The sequence below is a fragment of the Somniosus microcephalus genome, chromosome 2 (genome assembly GCF_052327205.1).
Source record: "Somniosus microcephalus isolate GS21.2 chromosome 2, FLI_Smic_1.0, whole genome shotgun sequence".
NCBI lineage: Eukaryota > Metazoa > Chordata > Chondrichthyes > Squaliformes > Somniosidae > Somniosus > Somniosus microcephalus.
In genome coordinates this window covers 93629955-93651351 of record NC_140988.1, presented here as the reverse complement: position 1 = coordinate 93651351, position 21397 = coordinate 93629955, and the positions used below count along the sequence as shown (strand labels likewise).

The 21397-nt window shown below is 49.5% G+C and overlaps 1 protein-coding gene and 1 long non-coding RNA gene across 6 annotated transcripts in view; one reads left to right on the top strand and one right to left on the bottom strand.

Annotated features, from left to right (window-relative positions):
* LOC147122809 (uncharacterized) overlaps positions 1-9995 on the top strand; it is a 33661-nt gene extending 23666 nt beyond the window's left edge. The window contains exons 2-4 of one of the 3 annotated variants that reach the window (XR_015081699.1): positions 6953-7022; positions 8281-8395; positions 9392-9995. This is a non-coding gene — a long non-coding RNA (uncharacterized LOC147122809). Of the gene's footprint in view, positions 1-6952; positions 7096-8280; positions 8396-9391 lie in introns of all 3 variants that reach the window. The other 2 variants (XR_015081698.1, XR_015081701.1) reach the window with 2 other exon arrangements.
* The window catches only part of smad1 (SMAD family member 1), a 127308-nt gene continuing 115027 nt past the window's right edge, over positions 9117-21397 (bottom strand). For all 3 annotated transcript variants that reach the window (XM_086011238.1, XM_086011232.1, XM_086011247.1), the window contains exon 7: positions 9117-11842. In XM_086011238.1, coding sequence (XP_085867364.1) covers positions 11699-11842 — 144 coding nt within the window. In that variant the 3' untranslated portion in view covers positions 9117-11698. The remainder of the gene's footprint in view (positions 11843-21397) is intronic.

The following is a 21397-nucleotide window of genomic DNA, read 5'->3' as shown; positions in this document are numbered from 1 at the left end:
AGGCAAGTGGTTGCCAGGCGCCGTCGACCCACTGCTCGTTCACGGCGCCGACCGCGTGGTCGGAGGCGTCCGTGGTGAGCGCTACTCTGGCATTGGGCCGTGGGTGCGCGAGCAGGGTGGCGTCGGCGAGCGCGGTCTTGGTGGAGTTGAAGGCGGCTGATACGTCTGCCGTCCATTCGACCGCCATCTTGCCGCTCCTGCCCCGGAGGGCTTCATACAGGGGCCTCATGAGGGACGCCGCTTTGGGGATGAAGCGGGTGTAGAAATTCACCATCCCGAGGAACTCCTGGAGTCCTTTGATGGTGGTGGGGCGGGGAAATTGCTGGACGGCCTGCACCTTGGTGGGCAGGGGAATGGCCCCAGCATGGGTGATGTGGTGGCCGAGGAAGTCGATCTTGTCCAGGCCGAACTGGCACTTGGCTGGGCTGAGGATGAGCCCGTGGTCGCTGAGGCGCCCGAACAGGATGCGAAGGTGTTCGAGGTGTTCCTGCTTGGAGGAACTGGCTACCAGGATGTCGTCCAGGTAGACGAACAGGAACTTCAGGTCCCGAAGGACCGAGTCCATGAGCCGTTGGAATGCCTGGGCCGCATTTTTGAGGCCGAAGGGCATCCGCAGGAACTCTAAAAACCCGAAGGGGGTGATTACGGCCGTCTTGGGGACGTCCGCGGGGTGGACGGGGACTTGGTGGTAGCCGCGCACCAGGTCGACTTTGGAAAAGACTGAGCGGCCGGCCAGTCTAGCCGAGAAGTCCTGAATGTGCGGCACGGGGTACCGATCAGGGGTGGTGGCATCGTTGAGGCGGCGGTAATCCCCGCAGGGGCGCCAACCCCCGCCTGGTTTGGGGGCGATGTGGAGTGGGGAGGCCCAGGGACTGTTGGAGCGGCGGATGATGCCGAGCTGTTCCATAGTGGCAAACTCGGTCCGCGCGATCTCCAGTTTGGCCGGGTCCAGCCTGCGGGCGTGGGCGTATACTGGGGGGCCTGTGGTGGGGATGAAGTGTTCCACCCCGTGTTTGGCGACCTCCGCGGAGAAGGTCGGGTTGGTGAGGGCCGGGAATTCGGCCAGGAGTGCCGAGTAGTCATCCGTGGCCCGGGCGTGGCACTGTGACGCCATGTCGGCGGGTTGACGGGGGGCCATGGTGCCCAGGATGGGGGACATGGTGTTCATGTCCACGAGGCGGTGTCGAGGGATGTCTACCAGTAGGCCGTGGGCGCACAGGAAGTCTGCGCCGATGAGAGGGGAGAGTACCTTGGCAGTGATGAACTCCCATCGGTAGCGGCGACCAGCGAGGTCGAGGGTGACTGTGCGGGTGCCGTACGTCAGGATGTCCGAGCCGTTAGCGGCAGCCAGCGCCTGTCCTCGTTCGCCCTTTTGGATGTCGAGGGCGGAGGCCAGGGTGGTGCTGTGCTGAGCTCCAGTGTCGCACAGGAACCGGCGGCCGGTTTTGTCATCCGTGACGTACAGCAGGGAGCCCGCGTGGCCCACGGCCATCGCGGGGGCTGGTACGGGGGCGGACTTGAAGGAGCAGGGAGGTGTGCACCATTGTGCCCTGGCGCCGAACCGTGCGTGGTAGTAACAGTAGCCCGGGTTTGTGGGGCACGAAGGCCCCGTGGCTGGGCCTTGTGGCCGCGTGGTGGCCGGTGAGGGGCGCGCCCAGGCTGTGGCTGCCAGGTCCGGAGCGACGTCGCGGCTGGAGTGAGCGGACAGCAGCTTGTCGGCCTCATCGGCCAGGGCTTCTAGGTCCGTGAGGCTGGACGCCACGATCGCTGGGCGGATGCTGGGAGGTAGCTGGCGGATGAACAGCATGCGGAAGAGGGACCCAGGTGGGCTCTCGTCGGTGAGTGAGAGCATGTGGGAGAGGAGGTCTGACGGTGAGGCGTCACCGAGGCCTGGAAGGTCGAGGAGGCGGCAGTTTCGCTGGTATGTCGAGGTCGTAAATTTTTTAAGGAGCGCGGCCTTAAGATGTGCATACTTGCCCTCCTCTGGTGAGTTCTGCAGCGCTATCCAGACCTTCGTGACTGTGGAGCTACCGAGTGATGCGACGAGGTAGTCATACTTCGTCCCATCTGTGGTGATGTGTCGCAGCCGGAATTGGGACTCAGCTTGGAGGAACCAGGCTTCGGGCTGGTTTTCCCAAAACTCCGGCAGTTTCACGGAAACTGCGTTCGTGTCCGCCATTGCAGTGCTCGGAATACGTTCTGAGCGTCGGGGTCACCAATGTTGCGGCTGCCGCGGAACACGAATGGAGGCCGAACCGATCTGAGGAACACATGGCTTTTATTACATTCTTTTGAGAGATGGCTGCCCCAGCTCCTCTCTCTGCTAAACCTGAAAACCGACTGAGGGCGACACCCGCGCTTTTGAGTACACACTGAGGGCGACGCCCGCTCCTTTGTCATGTCTTAAAGGCAGCATGCTTCTTAAAGGCAAGGTGCCCGATTTATTGTCCACGGACGGAAAAGTGGATTGCGCCCGTTTAGGTGGCGATCCGCCACAGGGTGTTCTTTCTATTCCTTCCTCCCCTCCTAACCCCCCCCCCCCCCATCTCTGCACCTGCTTAATATCTGCTACATCTCCAGCTTTTTCCAGTTCTGATGAAGGGTCCCAGACCTGAAACGTTAACTCTGTTTCTCTCTCCACGGATGCTGCCTGGCCTGCTGAGTATTTCCAGCATTTTCTGTTGTTATTTCTGACCTCTCTGTCGCTGGCCTTCGACATGGTTTGAATGAAGCTCAACGGAAGCTCGAGGAACAGTTTTCGACTAGGCACTTTATAGTTTTCCTTACTCAACGCTGAGTTCAATAATTTCAGATCATAACCACTGCTCCCATTTTTTTGGTTGGTAATGATTCTGCTATTGCCATTTACACCTCTAGACCCATCTTTTGTTTCTTTACTTGTCCCATTACCAACCCCTTTTGCCTTGCACTATCATCCTTTTTGTCATTTAATCTCTCCTCCCTTCCACCCTATCACAGACCTTCCCTTTTGTTCTTTCCTCCCCTCCCCCCTTTCCTTTCCTCTGTACATGCTTAAAACTGGTTACATCTCTAATAACTTTTTCCAGTTCTGATGAAAGGACATCGACCTGAAATGTGAACTCTGTTTCTCTCCACAGATGCTGCCTGACCTGCTGAGTATTTCCAGCATTTTCTGTTTTTATCTCACCATCATACCTGCCTTCCTGGCACTCGAGGCTTCACAGATACAGCTGTTTGTCTTCTGTTGACAGACTCCCAGCCATTCCCTACCTCCCATTTCAAAAACAGCCTGGAATTTCCTTGTAGCTGGTCCCGGTCAGTCAGCATAGCTTTGTCGGAACTGTGGTTCTGCCGATGTTACTGTGGCAGATGGAGCAGGACCAGCCATGAGGAAATTGCAAGCTTGTATTTGTAAGAATCTCAACTGTGTTCAGAAGTGCAACCTGCAATGTAAGCAAAATTATTATACTAATTAAAATCTGCGTGGGCTCAGAATTATCCTCTACATTATGTAAGGTCTGCCATTCATGGTTGCATACTGCTTACTCTTCTCTTTAAATAAACAGTTTAGGGTACCAAGCAAATTTTGTCTTTAGTCCATTACCCACTCCCTCATGAAAATGTGCAACTTTGATTTACACAACATATTTACAACAGCACTATAAAAGATGAGTTTGTTCAGTCAAATTAATTGAGTTACAGGTATCATTCTGGATATAATGTTGCTAACATGACAATTAACAAGCATTGGACAAACTAGGCAGTCCTCTAAAGTAAAGGAACTTAAGCTTGACTAGTTATTAAAGCGCAAGTTTAAAACTGCGGAAAAATGTAATTGAAAAATTGTGAATAATTTGTATTGAACCATCAGTTGCAGTTTTTGTTCATTATGGTTCAAGTTTCGTCCGACATTGATGCCACGTACTGGGCTGTAGTCTGCGAATATTGTGGTTGGTTCACAAAATGTGTCCTAGCGAGCAGTTGCTTCACCCAACTCGTGACCATTGTGCACTGGGATAGTTTAGAAGCAGTCAAATAACTGCAATTTAAAAATAATCATGAAGTGACAAAAATTTCTCAGGGATGGAATTGACTTCTGCACCTGATAAATAAAAATAAACAATAAATGTGGAGAAGTTTGACATCTAGATTTATAATGTGATGTAAAATTACGCCACTACACACACGTCACTTAGCCAATTGTTAATATTCTGCCACAAACTCCTTTCCCTGACCATTGTTTCCATTCCTGGCAACAGTCTGAAGCTGAGCCAGACTATTCGCTACCTTGGTGTTTTGTTTGACCCCAAGCTGAGCTTCCGACTACCTATTTGCTCCATCACGAAGACTGCCTATTTCCACCTCTGTAACTTCGCCCGGCTCTGACCCTGCCTCAGCTCATCTGCTGCCGAAACCCTCATCCATGCCTTTGTTACCTCTAGATGACTATTCCAATGCTCTCTTGGCCAGCCTCTTATCTTCCACCCTCCATAAACTTGCTCATCCAAAACTCTACTGCTCATATCCTAACTCGTACCAAGTCCCGTTCACCTATCAACCCTGCTCTCCCTGACCTACACTGGCTCCTGGTCCGATCTTTGTTTTCAAATCCCTCCATGGCCTCGCCCTTCCCTATCTCTGTAACCTCCTACAGTCCTACAAGCCTTCGAGATCCCTGCGCTCCTCCAGTTCTGGCCTCTTGCACATCCCCGATTTTAATCGCTCCACCATTGGCAGCTATGCTTTCAGTTGCCTAGCCCCTAAGCCTCAATTTTAAAATCCTCATCTTTGTTTTCAAATCCCTCCATGGTCTCGCACCTCCTTATCTCTATAACCTCCTCCAGCTCTATAAGCCTTCGAGATACCTGTGCTCCTCAAATTCTGGCTTCTTGCACATCCCCGATTTTAATCGCTCCACCAGGCGGTGTTCTTTTAGCTGCCAAGCCCCTAAGCTCTGGAATTCCTTCCCTAAACCCCTCTGCCTCTCCTCCTTTAAGTTGCTCCTTAAAACTTAACTCTTTGACCAAGTTTTTGGTCATCTGTTCTGATAACTCCTTCTGTAGCTTGGTGTCAAAAATGTTTTTATTGATAATGCTCTTGTTAAGCGCCTTGAGACATTTTGCTACTTTAAAGGCGCTATATAAATGCAAGTTGTTGTGCATAAGTCTAAATGAAATAGCATTTGAAAATTGCAACAAATGTCACGTGATTAAACCTCCAGAAATAGGAACAGGAGTAAGCCATTCAGCCCCTCGAGTCTGTTTCACCATTCATTTAGATCATGGCTGATTTGTACCTCAACTCCATTTATCCACTATTGATTCATATTCCTTGATACCCTTACCAACAAATATCTATCAATTTCAAGTCTTGAAATTTTTAATTGACCCAGCCTTTTGGGGGGGTGGGGGGGGGGCTGATTTCACTCCCAAATGACCCAACTCTAATTTAAAGACTATGCCCCCTTGCACTGGATGTTTCCCACTAGAGGAAATAGCTTGAGCTAACCAGAGTTGCCGACCTTAGGTAGCGTGTTGCTCTGATTTTTCCTCGCTTTGGGGTAGGGAGGTTGCATTGACCTCTGTTTGGGTCGGGGTGTGGGGCATAGCCACGAACGATGCTCAGTTGGGAATAGGCAGGCTCTACTTGGCAATTGGGTTAGGGCGTGTTATCACTTAATAACGAGCTGGAAATTACCACTCTGTTTGAGTAGTGGGGGATTAACACAATCTCTGATCACAGCTGGGAGGGCCGAGGTAGCGGGGTTAGAAGAGTCTCCAATTCGCGCACACATTTCCCCCTCGCCAAAGGTTCTGATTCGCCTTGCGTGCGCTCTGAACACGCGCTGTCCGTCACGATTGGATCAGAGTGGGTGGATGACCGCGATTGCTTCTCTGTAGGTGGTGTCCTGTATTCTGCTTTGTGCACGAGGGAATGTTTTGAGGGTTATTTTTCAAGTGTTTCCTCATTTTGCATTGGCATTTGTGTTCCATCAAAAAAATAAGCAAGGCAATAATTCAGTTTACATCCAGAATTCTTTGAACCCCACACTGTTGAGCTGCCAGGTCAACTTCAGTCATCAGCAACGGACGTATAACGCAGGATTCATGTTCCCAAAATACAATCCGATCACAAGTTATTTTGCACAATCTGTTCGCTTTGTTTCTGGGAGGCTGCATTCACAATTCTTTTCAAAACGACTACATGGGGATTATTTATGATAGCAAAATACTGCGGATGTTAGAAATCCGAAATAACAGAAAATGCTGGAAAAACTCAGGTGGTCAGGCAACATCCGTGGACAGAAATTGGAGTTGACGTTTCGGGTCGAAAAAAGATAGATCGGAGGCAGGGCTGCGATCGGATAAAAGAAACAAAAGTAGTAAAAAAGAGACAATAAAAGGTATTAGAAGCTAGACGAGATGGTAATAGGCTGAGATTAGGTGTAAAGTGTACTGGCAGGGCAAGAGATAGCTGCCAGGTGTGAGAGAGAAACAAAAGGAAAGGGGGGGGGGGGGGAAGGAGTGGAAAAATTACAAGAAAAAATGAATGGGAGCGAGAGAATGGGAGGGGGATAGGAAGTAGATTGGGAGAAAGGGGAGGGGGTAAAAGGAGTGTGGACAGGATGAGGGAGAAGGGAAGAGGATGGGTAAGGGGAAAGGTTATGGGGAGGATGAAGAGATTAGAGAAGGGGCAAAGGGGAGGAAGAGGATGTGGAGGGGGAAAGAGAGTGGCTTAAAGTTATGCTTGCAGCAACATCAATCGGTATAATACTATTAGAATGTTGAGACCACTTACCATTTCTAATATACATTAAATCTGGTTATGCAAGTTTTAAAACATAAAAAAAAAAAATTCAAGTTTGTGAATTGTAAGGAAATACTGGGAAGCAAGTAAAAAAAAAACTGTAGACTCATACATAAAATATTTTGTTTTGCTTACTTTCAACATTATTGCGACATTGGCCAAGGACAAGAGCAGCTGTTGCGTTGACCCTGCAGTTCAGTAGTCTTACGAACAGCCACTTGAGCGAGACATTGGTGGGTACCAGTGTTCTTATTACTTAGACTATGGTTCCAAGTCAACATTTTCAAGTGGAAGAGGCAGAAAATTGTAAGTTTTATAGCCTACAGAAAGATCTGAATTGGGTTTCCCTAACAGCCAGACTGTTCCGTCACCTGTTGCTTATCTCAGAGCAGCTCCACTAAAAACAGGGCTGAAATTCTGGACCAGTCTGAAAGTAGACCTGTCTACACTGTCCCTTTAAGGTGCTACAAGTCTCCAGGCAACAGAGTATGTTAAACCAGATTTTGCTAAACATACTTATCTACATAAAATGGGGGATTACTTTGAACAAAAATATTCCACCTACACTTTCCCTTTAAGGTCATAAGAAATCATAAGATTCAAATTGTTCAATGCCATTTTGCTCACAAACAAATTCTAAGCAGGAGTTAACAATCTGGACACCCTTAGCCATTCTCCATCCAAATTCATCACTGCCACTGGGAAGCATGCAATGATAGCTGCTACATAAAATTGCGAGTGAATTCTATACATTTTGCTTAATTTTCCAAGAGGAAGATATCAGGTTCACTCTTTATAACATACCACAGAGTGTAGATTAGAAGTCTCTATTTCACCTGGGGAAGTAATTGATTAATTTTCATTGTGCAACAAGGTTAATATCAATCAAAAAAATGTAAGATTGGAGCAATTTGGCATGGGAGGCTCGTGTTGTGGTCTTGATTTGTCCTTTATCAGATATTTGGTACTGGATATCCAAGTTCCCTGCATTGCCTGAACCCTTCGTGCCTTTCCAAAATGTAATTTTCTGCTAATAATCAGATGGAGCCATAGAATGTTCCATAGCCTGTCTGGGTTGGTGTGGAATCTGTTAACATTTTGTCTTGATGCAAGCTAGCATTGATACTGAAGCAGAAATATAGAGAAACAGTGTCTTGGATGAAAACTCCTCTTCCCCTTGAGGAAATATATCTGATCCTACACTATACACTAGCATAGAGGAATGTACAGAGGGAGCACTTTAGCAGCCTGTGCTATTTGATTACCTGAGCTTTGCCTACAAGATTACCACATCTGAGCTTTTACTATTTTGCAACCATAACTTGAAGCGAATTAGCAACCTTGATTTTTGAACTGTATCAAAGCCAAGTACATTGACTGTGGACTATATAACTGTGTTCAAGAATCACTTCTGTTTATATACAAATCTTATCTATAAAATTTTAACACTGCAGTCCATATATATTCAATTCAGGGAATTTTATTCAACAGGCAAACTGAATTTCAAATACATCTTCAACAAACCTCAGAACAAAACCTCAGAACATGTATATTAAGAAAATTGCAGCTGCTGTCCACTCAGTTAATTTCCTCCTCCTCTGCTAAAGTTAGTAAATTTTTCTACATTTCCTGTGTACTTATATCAGCCTCTGCCAGAAATCTTGGACAACTAAATTGTTATAGATTTTGGAATCAAGTCAAATTGCACAGCCAATTTGTGCACAGCAAGATTCCACAAATAAGATAAATTACCAGATAACTTGATTTAGTTACGCTGGTTGAGGGACAAATATTGGTCAGGACACCAAGAGAATTTCCCTGCTCTTCCAAGTAGTACAACGGGATCATTTACTATAACTCGAGGGGGCAAACAGGTCCTCTGTTTAACATCTCGTCTGAAAGGTGGCACATCCAACAGTGTAGCACTCCCACTGTACGGCACTGAACTAGATAGGGTTCTGCCATTATAAATACTGACAGATGGTCATAGGCAGTTTCAATGCCAAACATTGACATGCAAAGCATGACTCAGAATGTGCCACAGAAAGTAGAGGTTTATGGACAGTAAGTGGACAAACAAGATTTAATGTATAGATATTCTGGGGTAAACTTACAAGTCCACACTGGCAAGGAGGCAAGTCACGTACTGCCAATGCCACTTGGAAAATTGCAGGCAGACTACCTTTAATTTCCCTATCTGCGAAGTACCTCACTGCCAGTGTGGATGTGGAACATTTGGGTTTGAGGATTTTCTATTTTTAGTATCGGAGAACCATATAGGGAGAGAAAGAGAGTGTGGAAGACAAAGGCAAACACAAACACCCATGGACAAAAAAAACTTTAATTTTTCTTTTTGTCCGTGAACAGCATGGGAGATCAATTAATGTCACTGTAATATTGGTTACTCCTTGAAGCCAAAATGTTACATGAAGAAATGGCCTTGGATAATTTATAGAAATTTTTTTATTGAAACATTTCATGCAATTTGATCACAGCACTACACAGTACTCAAGAATATCCCAATTTTTCTGTTGAATAAAAAGTAGGTTTATTTTGTACATGTCAATTCTGTAAAACGCTTCTTTTGTTTTCTTCCTCTCAGGTCTATAGATTTCCAGGGACTTCAAATTACAGACTGGTTCATTATGGGATGGAGGAAAAAAAGAGGAACAACCACAAGCGGAAAGGCCATCATATATCATGCTTACAAGAATGCTGAAAGATATCTAATCCAACAGTTATTCTGCACTACAATTGTACTAAAGTTGGAATCTTCTCATTGATGACATTTGTAGAAATTTTGGTGAACTGGATCAGCTAAACTGACTGCCTCCCACTTATGAGATGTGAAAAAGCTGAAAAGTGGAGAGAGAAGAAATACAAAAACAACTTTCAAAATGTGTATTCTTGTCCTTTACCATTAATACTTTGATATACCATAGCATGTTATGGAAAAATGTTCTTAAGGACTTGTTTTCAACCACCTCTCTTCACCCTCCTGCTGTTTTCATCTCGCTTTTAACAGGTTTTCATTCTTTTGCAGCATATTTGTACTTCATCAGAACTAAACCACTCAATATTATGGCAACAATCAATTTCAACTGTTACAACATATGCAGTGCAAGTCACGTGGTTTATTGTAGCTTGTGCACGTCACCATGATGAAATTTCACCAACAAATTAAAATGTTCCTATTATGAGCCAAATTTGCATTAACCAGTGAAGATTTTGTATTAAAAATACTTGAATACTTTTTTTTTAAATCATGCCCCCCCCCCCCCCCCAATTTCTCCTATGTCTAGTTAAGAGTATCTTTGACAGGCCTGGAAACAGGACGGTGATGTACAACCTTGTCTAGGAAAACATGAGTTATGTTCTTCCCCACACAAAAAGTAAATAGAAAACGCAAGATCTAGTGGATAAAAGATATAAACAAATGGACCAAATGCATTACAAATCAGGGTTAGTTGGATAAGCATGTTCCTAATGTCTCCAAAGATAGAATTTTAGGGACATTTCACCATATAGACTTTGTTGTGATGCAATTCTCAAATTTGTTACAAAAATGCCAACAAAGGAAATATGTACTTTAAAAATCATGACAAAATGGATTTATTATATGTTTTCTAGTGAAGACTTGCTATCCTCGGAATAAATGTTGCTCCGAATTCCACAGCACAACAGCGAAAGTCTTGTGTAAAAGTGCATATACAAGAACAGCAGAAAAGAAATGAGCACTATTACAAACAAAAAAATATAAAACAAGCTGATTTACCACTTGGGAAACTAAAATTCAATGTATTGCAAACATCCAGCCAACCTGAACCAATAAAGCTGGAAATAAATGCACAAGAATCTAGTTCTATCGTCCTACAAATGTCCAACATGTTGATAGTCACTGATCAGTTACTCAGAGGATTTATAGAAATAATTTCAACACCACTCTTTAAAGAGACAAATTAGCACATAACAAAGGTGACAAAGAGCCAGAACTGCTGGTGCAGCATACGCTTGCTGCCAATTTTGCTTACCAAAAGGGTGTTTTTAAAAATGTTTAATGAATGATTTCAGAACTAATGCTTGGCTACCAGCAAGAGAGGAGAGTAGCTTCATAGACTGAACAAAGTACACATTAAATGCAACAGTTAAAAATACTGAATTCACCAAATGCACAGCAGAGGACACATTGCCCCCTTACCTACTTCCTTCTAATGTCAGATTGAAAGTCCCAACCCAATTGAAAATGAAGACAAATGTAACTATTTTAAATCTCAACATACATGTACATCCATACACACCTTAGAAATCCACTGAGAATGGAGCTGTAACTTGACACTATTCTGGTTTGATTACAAAAAACTGATGTCAGCACTCAAGTTAAGACAGAGCTGCACACAGGGCTCATTTTGTCCGCTTTCACATTAGTACTTCAGATGTCAAGTGACCTAATGTGTAGAGGGTTTGTAAGTCATCTGTCTGTGCAATATACCTTCAACTTCAGCATACCAACTGTGCAGCAATTGTGCTATCTTGGAAAAATGACTTTACATCTATATTTTGACCACATACTAGTATTTAAACACACATTATCAGTAACATTCAAGTGATTTATCTATGCTTGGTCACCTTTCATCTCAGTATTCTAAACTCATAACCTATACAAGTTCTTCGGATTAGGTAGAAATGGAATACTACAGTGTAAACTGAACACTTTCACAAGAACAGCAGTATACTAAAAAGACTGATCATCTTCCTCCAACAATTGGTCACAAAAGGTCAAGTATCTTCCAGATTCCCATCCATGACAGTCCAGAATGTACCCATTTTGTGTGTCCTTCAAGTGATTACAAACTCCAGAAATTCAACACTCAAGGATTTATGAGCACTATGAAGCAGCATAACAGCACTGTTATGACACAGAGGAGATAGGATTATGTGGGGAACCCATCTGGGTGAGAACTTTATCCAGCCATTGCAGAGGACCATGTAGATGGATCTCTATCCAGCAAGGGGTACTTGTTACATCCTGTCGATGATACTCAGCTCCCCAACCCTAAAAGTGCAAAAAAAAAGGGGTCAATTGAAGTTGATGGTTTTTAAAAATATATAAATACAGGGAAAATACATTTTCTCCAAGATAGCAACAAGCTATATAGGTTAGACGCATAGTAAAATTCCTCACCAAAATGCATTAGCTTGCCCCAACTTCAGAACAGTGTCTCTGAATGCACCAGTGTTACATTTCCTGCAACAGTCATCTTTATGGTCAGACGCTAGTTCTAAGGATTCATACCCAGCAGGACTTAGATTTACAATGCCCATTTTAACAAGACAAATTAGTCTAGCATGGAACTAGAAGCAGATTCCAAAAAAGGAAGAGTGTTCAGATCCACATTTCACTAAGTTTTCTTTAATCAGATGTTTAATGAAGAAACTGCAATGAAGAGTGATCTACATTTAGTTTAAACAATTAAAAAAGATTCCACCTAAAAATCCCAACACTATGTACATATTAAAGATTTTGCATATATCATGCTCACTTCCTGCAATACTCATCTCAACATCTATAACGGGAAAATTATATATCTGCATTTTATGATGGGAAGACTGTAGGTAAACATTTTTGGGGTAATATTAACCTAACCTGCCCAGTGGGAAATTTATAGGATCTAGTCGGCCACCCGTATTACACTCCACCCGATCTTACTGTCCATTGAAATCAATAGAAAGTAAATTTGGACAGGGTTTTTACTTCATGGTCTTGGCCTGTCTCAAAAGCCTGGGCTTCAACTGGATATTTCTAACTGTTAGAAAGAACTTTGAACCATATTTGTGCATTCGCAACATGTACATTTTGCAGTTACCCAGTATGCAATACGTGGATCAGTACGAATTGAAAAGTAGATGGATTTGTCCTCTCATTCCTTGAGGATGAGAATTTCTTTACTTTTTCCAAGACTTGGAAAGAAACTGGAGATTATATCAGGCAAGTCTGATATTTACATTTACAGTATTAATAAATGCTATTTTGTACTCAGCCCAACACCACCAGCAATTGGAGGTTAAAAAAGATTGTTTACAAGGAAAGTATTTCTTTTTTAGTCACTTACCGCTACTTCCATTGAAGATTCAGTTAAAAATCTTTTAATAACATTTTTAGACTTGAGGAAATGTATTTACAGGCCCTATTGCGATTTGCTCGCTACACACGATGGCCGGTATAACACGGCAGCATTAATCAAATTAAAAATCTTTGCACGAATAGCACTGATGACCAGACACAGTCTTGACCACACTTATTAACCATTCGGGCAAAAAAAACTAACAAATAACCAACAATTTGATTAGGAGTACAAAGATGAATGCCATTTTAGAGAAATTTTGAATCGGAATTTTTCTTACAAGCAAAACAATGCTACTTCACTCACATCACTATATACTAGAGGCTGCATTTTTATTGCAACCCTCCCTTCAAAAAATTCAGTGCTTTACAAAAGGACAATGACACTTAACCAGAAGTGAAAAGGTGAGGGGTGGGAGAAGAAAGAAGAGAACAGATCCCCGAGAAACCAATCAGTCTTGGCTTACATGAGATGTGTTCTGTTCAATAAATTATCAGGTGTTTAAAAGATTTCCTGTAGAAGATTTTATGCAAAAACAACCAATTGATCAACCCTTATATATGCAGTAGCTTTATGCAAGCGATTGCAGAGTCTTAGTGAGATTACCCAGTACTGTTATGTAGCCGCAGCAATAAATCAGTCGCTTTTAATGCCTTGAGCAATGATAGGCCTTGAGCCCAGCATTAGTTTAAAATATTGGCCATAATTTCAATGGGATGGAAATTAAAAATGTATTTGTTCAAAAGAATATACATTAAAGACTGCCAGGGAATCTTATTACATTCAGTGCATCTTAACAAGGTGCGAATGTGAGTAAACACAGCTGTTTCTGCCCAAAATAGGTGGAGCACTTAAGATGCAACTTTGAAATTGACATTAATGCATATCATAGAAATTTACAGCACAGAGAGAGGCCATTCGGCCCATCTTGTCCGTGCCGGCCGACAAAGAGCTATCCACCCTAATCCCACTTTCCAGCACTTGGTCCGTAGCCTTGTAGGTTATGGCACTTCAAGTGCATATCCAAGTACTTTTAAATGTGATGAGGGTCTCTGCCTCTACCACCCTTTCAAGCAGTGAGTTCCAGACCTCCACCACCCTCTGGGTGAAAACATTTCTCCTCAACTCCCCCCTCAACCTCCGACCAATTACTTTAAATCTATGCCCCCTGGTTATTGACCCTTCTGCTAAGGGAAACTGGTCCTTCCTATCCCCTCTATCTAGGCCCCATGTCATTTTATACACCTCAATTCAGTCTCCTCTCAGCCTCCTCTGTTCCAAAGAAAACAACCCCATCCTCATAGCTAAATTTCCCCAGTCCAGACAACATCCTCGTAAATCTCCTCTGCACCCCCTCTAGTGCAATCACATCCTTCCTGTGATGGATAATGGTTATCGCTTTTTGGCCAATAGAAGGTTACAAAGAGGGTCAATGAGTGTAGCGTGTTTGATGTAGTCTACATAGATTTTAGCAAGGCTTTTGACACGGTCCCACATAGCAGACTGGTCAGAAAAGTAAATATCCATGGGGTCCAAGGGAAAGTGGCAAGTTAAATCCAAAATGAGCTCAGTGGCATGAAGCAAAGGGTAATGGTCGATGGGTCACTGGAAGGCCGTTTCCAGTGGGGTTCTGCAGGGCTCAGTACCAGTTCCCTTGCTTTTTGTGGTAAATAGATCAATGATTTAGATTTCAATGTAGGAGGCATAATTAAGAAGTTTGCAGATGATCCAAAAATTGGCTGCGGGGTTGACAGTGAGGATGAAAGCTGTAGACTGCATGAAGATATCAATGGACTGGTCAGGTGGGCAGAAAAGTGGCAAATGGAATTTAATCCGGAGAAGTGTGATGTCACGTATTTGGGAAGGGCCAACAAGGCAAGGGAATACACTATAAATGGTAGGATACCGAGGAGTGCAGAGAAACAGAAGAACCTTGGAGTGCATGTCCATAGATCCCTGAAGGTAGCAGGACAGGTAGATAAGGTGGTTAAGGCGGCATATGGGATACTTTCCTTTATTATCTGAGTCACAGAATGTAGGAGCAGGGAGGTTAGGCTTGAACTGTATGAAACACTAGTTAGGCCACAGCTCAGAGTACTGCACACAGTTCTGGTCACCACATTACAGGAAGGATGCGATTGCGCTGGAGTGGATACAGAGGAGATTTATGAGGATGTTGCCAGTACTGGAGAATTTTAGCTATGAGGAAAGATTGGATAGGCTGGGGTTGTTTTCTTTGGAACAGAGGAGGCTGAGGGGAGACTTGATCGAGGTGTATAAAATCATGAGGGGCCTAGATAGAGTGGATAGGAAGGACCTATTTCCCTTAGCAGAGAGGTCAATAACCAGAGGGCATAGATTTAAAGTAATTGGTAGAAGTATTAGAGGGGAGTTGAGGAGAATGTTTTTCACCCAGAAGGAGGTGGAGGGTCTGGAACTCACTACCCGAAAGGGTGGTAGAGGCAGAAACCCTCATCGCATTTAAAAGTACTTAGATATGCACTTGAAGTGCTGCAACCTACAGGGCTACAGACCAAGAGCTGGAAAGTAGGATTAGGCTGGGTCGCTCTTTTTTGGCCGGCACAGTCACAATGAGCCGAATGGCCTCCTTCTGTGCCGTAAATTTCTATGATTCTATGATAAGCAACTGCCCGATTTAATCGTGGGCGTTTTAAGCGGTGGGAACTCCATATATAAACTTGGAAACTGTATAAATGAATGAGTGTTTGAGGTAATTCTTCATGGAAATTAATGCTTATTGAAGACTGTACAAGTCAGCAAGCTAATAGTGCACTACAGAGGCGGGGCTGCTGCATGGATGTGATGGACCTTGTCTATGCCATTGGGACTTTTTACAACAGAGTGGCTTACTAGGCCACTTCAGAGGACATTAAGAATCAACCATTTAATGTGGGCCTGGACTTGCGTATAGGCCGGACTGAGTAAGGGTGGGTATGTTCTTTTCCCTGAGGATATTAATGATCTAGTGGATTATTAAAGCAATCCGGCAGCTTCCATGGCCATTTTTTCTAGTGCCAGCCCACAGATTACCAGATTTATGGAATTCAATTTCAGAACTTGCCATGTGGTACTTGAACTCATGATCTGCAGGTTGCTTGTCTAGTATCATGACTACAACACTACTGTAACCAACTTTTGGCTTTTGCACTCCTGGCACATGCAAGGGGTAAATATTGGGAAAATACGCACCACAGCCCATGAATTTCCATCCATTAATTTTAGGCAGAAAATTTACTCAAGTTCTTTAAGGCAGAAACGCAAAGACAGGAAAAGCAGTGGATTGGAGGCGCGCCCATGGAGCATGAAAAGCCACAGGAGTGTGGAGTTTAGGCTCAGCAGGAATTCAGTCGTAGAAGGAATCTGGCATTAAAGTGCAGTTGGACAAGAGATTCTTTTCTATAATTACTAGCTGGAGCGCCCGGCGGTGCCGAGGCTTTTTCGAGGGCATGTTGTTGTTGGAAGAGAGAGAGAGAGCGAGCGCGACCTGGGGGGGAAGAGAGAGCGCGACTGGGGGGGGAAGAGAGAGCGCGACTGGGGGGGAAGAGAGAGCGCGACTGGGGGGGAAGAGAGAGCGCGACTGGGGGGGAAGAGAGAGCGCGACTGGGGGGGAAGAGAGAGCGCGACTGGGGGGGAAGAGAGAGCGCGACTGGGGGGAAGAGAGAGCGCGACTGGGGGGGAAGAGAGAGCGCGACTGGGGGGGAAGAGAGAGCGCGACTGGGGGGGAAGAGAGAGCGCGACTGGGGGGGAAGAGAGAGCGCGACTGGGGGGGAAGAGAGAGCGCGACTGGGGGGGAAGAGAGAGCGCGACTGGGGGGGAAGAGAGAGCGCGACTGGGGGGGAAGAGAGAGCGCGACTGGGGGGGAAGAGAGAGCGCGACTGGGGGGGAAGAGAGAGCGCGACTGGGGGGGAAGAGAGAGCGCGACTGGGGGGAAGAGAGAGCGCGACTGGGGGGGAAGAGAGAGAGCGACTGGGGGGGAAGGGAGAGCGACTGGGGGGGAAGGGAGAGCGACTGGGGGGGAAGGGAGAGCGACTGGGGGGAAGGGAGAGCGACTGGGGGGGAAGGGAGAGCGACTGGGGGGGAAGGGAGAGCGACTGGGGGGGAAGGGAGAGCGACTGGGGGGGAAGGGAGAGCGACTGGGGGGGAAGGGAGAGCGACTGGGGGGGAAGGGAGAGCGACTGGGGGGGAAGGAGAGCGACTGGGGGGGAAGGGAGAGCGACTGGGGGGGAAGGGAGAGCGACTGGGGGGGAAGGGAGAGCGACTGGGGGGGAAGGGAGAGCGACTGGGGGGGAAGGGAGAGCGACTGGGGGGGAAGGGAGAGCGACTGGGGGGGAAGGGAGAGCGACTGGGGGGGAAGGGAGAGCGACTGGGGGGAAGGGAGAGCGACTGGGGGGGAAGAGAGAGCGACTGGGGGGGAAGAGAGAGCGACTGGGGGGGAAGAGAGAGCGACTGGGGGGAAGAGAGAGCGACTGGGGGGGAAGAGAGAGCGACTGGGGGGAAGAGAGAGCGACTGGGGGGGAAGAGAGAGCGACTGGGGGGAGAGAGAGCGACTGGGGGAAGAGAGAGCGACTGGGGGGGAAGAGAGAGCGACTGGGGGGGAAGAGAGAGCGACTGGGGGGGAAGAGAGAGCGACTGGGGGGGAAGAGAGAGCGACTGGGGGGGAAGAGAGAGCGACTGGGGGGAAGAGAGAGCGACTGGGGGGAAGAGAGAGCGACTGGGGGGGAAGAGAGAGCGACTGGGGGGAAGAGAGAGCGACTGGGGGGGAAGAGAGAGCGACTGGGGGGGAAGAGAGAGCGACTGGGGGGGAAGAGAGAGCGACTGGGGGGAAGAGAGAGCGACTGGGGGGGAAGAGAGAGCGACTGGGGGGGAAGAGAGAGCGACTGGGGGGGAAGAGAGAGCGACTGGGGGGGAAGAGAGAGCGACTGGGGGGGAAGAGAGAGCGACTGGGGGGGAAGAGAGAGCGACTGGGGGGGAAGAGAGAGCGACTGGGGGGGAAGAGAGAGCGACTGGGGGGGAAGAGAGAGCGACTGGGGGGGAAGAGAGAGCGACTGGGGGGGAAGAGAGAGCGACTGGGGGGGAAGAGAGAGCGACTGGGGGGAAGAGAGAGCGACTGGGGGGGAAGAGAGAGCGACTGGGGGGAAGAGAGAGCGACTGGGGGGGAAGAGAGAGCGACTGGGGGGGAAGAGAGAGCGACTGGGGGGGAAGAGAGAGCGACTGGGGGGGAAGAGAGAGCGACTGGGGGGGAAGAGAGAGCGACTGGGGGGGAAGAGAGAGCGACTGGGGGGGAAGAGAGAGCGACTGGGGGGAAGAGAGAGCGACTGGGGGGGAAGAGAGAGCGACTGGGGGGGAAGAGAGAGCGACTGGGGGGGAAGAGAGAGCGACTGGGGGGGAAGAGAGAGCGACTGGGGGGGAAGAGAGAGCGACTGGGGGGAAGAGAGAGCGACTGGGGGGGAAGAGAGAGCGACTGGGGGGGAAGAGAGAGCGACTGGGGGGGAAGAGAGAGCGACTGGGGGGAAGAGAGAGCGACTGGGGGGAAGAGAGAGCGACTGGGGGGGAAGAGAGAGCGACTGGGGGGGAAGAGAGAGCGACTGGGGGGGAAGAGAGAGCGACTGGGGGGGAAGAGAGAGCGACTGGGGGGGAAGAGAGAGCGACTGGGGGGGAAGAGAGAGCGACTGGGGGGAAGAGAGAGCGACTGGGGGGGAAGAGAGAGCGACTGGGGGGGAAGAGAGAGCGACTGGGGGGGAAGAGAGAGCGACTGGGGGGGAAGAGAGAGCGACTGGGGGGAAGAGAGAGCGACTGGGGGGGAAGAGAGAGCGACTGGGGGGGAAGAGAGAGCGACTGGGGGGAAGAGAGAGCGACTGGGGGGAGAGAGCTGAAGAGAGAGCGACTGGGGGGGAAGAGAGAGCGACTGGGGGGGAAGAGAGAGCGACTGGGGGGGAAGAGAGAGCGACTGGGGGGGGAAGAGAGAGCGACTGGGGGGGAAGAGAGAGCGACTGGGGGGGAAGAGAGAGCGACTGGGGGGGAAGAGAGAGCGACTGGGGGGGAAGAGAGAGCGACTGGGGGGGAAGAGAGAGCGACTGGGGGGGAAGAGAGAGCGACTGGGGGGGAAGAGAGAGCGACTGGGGGGGAAGAGAGAGCGACTGGGGGGGAAGAGAGAGCGACTGGGGGGGGAAGAGAGAGCGACTGGGGGGGAAGAGAGAGCGACTGGGGGGGAAGAGAGAGCGACTGGGGGGGAAGAGAGAGCGACTGGGGGGGAAGAGAGAGCGACTGGGGGGAAGAGAGAGCGACTGGGGGGGAAGAGAGAGCGACTGGGGGGGAAGAGAGAGCGACTGGGGGGGGAAGAGAGAGCGACTGGGGGGGAAGAGAGAGCGACTGGGGGGGAAGAGAGAGCGACTGGGGGGGAAGAGAGAGCGACTGGGGGGAAGAGAGAGCGACTGGGGGGGAAGAGAGAGCGACTGGGGGGAAGAGAGAGCGACTGGGGGGGAAGAGAGAGCGACTGGGGGGGAAGAGAGAGCGACTGGGGGGGAAGAGAGAGCGACTGGGGGGGAAGAGAGAGCGACTGGGGGGGAAGAGAGAGCGACTGGGGGGGGAAGAGAGAGCGACTGGGGGGGAAGAGAGAGCGACTGGGGGGGAAGAGAGAGCGACTGGGGGGGAAGAGAGAGCGACTGGGGGGGAAGAGAGAGCGACTGGGGGGAAGAGAGAGCGACTGGGGGGAAGAGAGAGCGACTGGGGGGGAAGAGAGAGCGACTGGGGGGGAAGAGAGAGCGACTGGGGGGGAAGAGAGAGCGACTGGGGGGGAAGAGAGAGCGACTGGGGGGGAAGAGAGAGCGACTGGGGGGGAAGAGAGAGCGACTGGGGGGGAAGAGAGAGCGACTGGGGGGGAAGAGAGAGCGACTGGGGGGGAAGAGAGAGCGACTGGGGGGGAAGAGAGAGCGACTGGGGGGGAAGAGAGAGCGACTGGGGGGGAAGAGAGAGCGACTGGGGGGGAAGAGAGAGCGACTGGGGGGGAAGAGAGAGCGACTGGGGGGGAAGAGAGAGCGACTGGGGGGGAAGAGAGAGCGACTGGGGGGGAAGAGAGAGCGACTGGGGGGGAAGAGAGAGCGACTGGGGGGGAAGAGAGAGCGACTGGGGGGGAAGAGAGAGCGACTGGGGGGGAAGAGAGAGCGACTGGGGGGGAAGAGAGAGCGACTGGGGGGGAAGAGAGAGCGACTGGGGGGGAAGAGAGAGCGACTGGGGGGGAAGAGAGAGCGACTGGGGGGGAAGAGAGAGCGACTGGGGGGAAGAGAGAGCGACTGGGGGGGAAGAGAGAGCGACTGGGGGGGAAGAGAGAGCGACTGGGGGGGAAGAGAGAGCGACTGGGGGGGAAGAGAGAGCGACTGGGGGGGAAGAGAGAGCGACTGGGGGGGAAGAGAGAGCGACTGGGGGGGAAGAGAGAGCGACTGGGGGGGAAGAGAGAGCGACTGGGGGGGAAGAGAGAGCGACTGGGGGGGAAGAGAGAGCGACTGGGGGGGAAGAGAGAGCGACTGGGGGGGAAGAGAGAGCGACTGGGGGGAAGAGAGAGCGACTGGGGGGAAGAGAGAGCGACTGGGGGGGAAGAGAGAGCGACTGGGGGGGAAGAGAGAGCGACTGGGGGGGAAGAGAGAGCGACTGGGGGGAAGAGAGAGCGACTGGGGGGAAGAGAGAGCGACTGGGGGGGAAGAGAGAGCGACTGGGGGGGAAGAGAGAGCGACTGGGGGGAAGAGAGAGCGACTGGGGGGGAAGAGAGAGCGACTGGGGGGGAAGAGAGAGCGACTGGGGGGGAAGAGAGAGCGACTGGGGGGAAGAGAGAGCGACTGGGGGGGAAGAGAGAGCGACTGGGGGGAAGAGAGAGCGACTGGGGGGGAAGAGAGAGCGACTGGGGGGAAGAGAGAGCGACTGGGGGGGAAGAGAGAGCGACTGGGGGGAAGAGAGAGCGACTGGGGGGAAGAGAGAGCGACTGGGGGGAAGAGAGAGCGACTGGGGGGAAGAGAGAGCGACTGGGGGGGAAGAGAGAGCGACTGGGGGGAAGAGAGAGCGACTGGGGGGGAAGAGAGAGCGACTGGGGGGGAAGAGAGAGCGACTGGGGGGGGGGAAGAGAGAGCGACTGGGGGGGAAGAGAGAGCGACTGGGGGGGAAGAGAGAGCGACTGGGGGGGGGAAGAGAGAGCGACTGGGGGGGAGAGAGAGCGACTGGGGGGGAAGAGAGAGCGACTGGGGGGGAAGAGAGAGCGACTGGGGGGAAGAGAGAGCGACTGGGGGGAAGAGAGAGCGACTGGGGGGGAAGAGAGAGCGACTGGGGGGGGGGGGAAGAGAGCGACTGGGGGGGGTGGGGAAGAGAGAGCGACTGGGGGGGGGGAAGAGAGAGCGACTGGGGGGGGGGGGGAAGAGAGAGCGACTGGGGGGGGGAGAAAGAGAGAGAGCGATGGGGGGGGGGGGGGAGAGAAAGAGAGC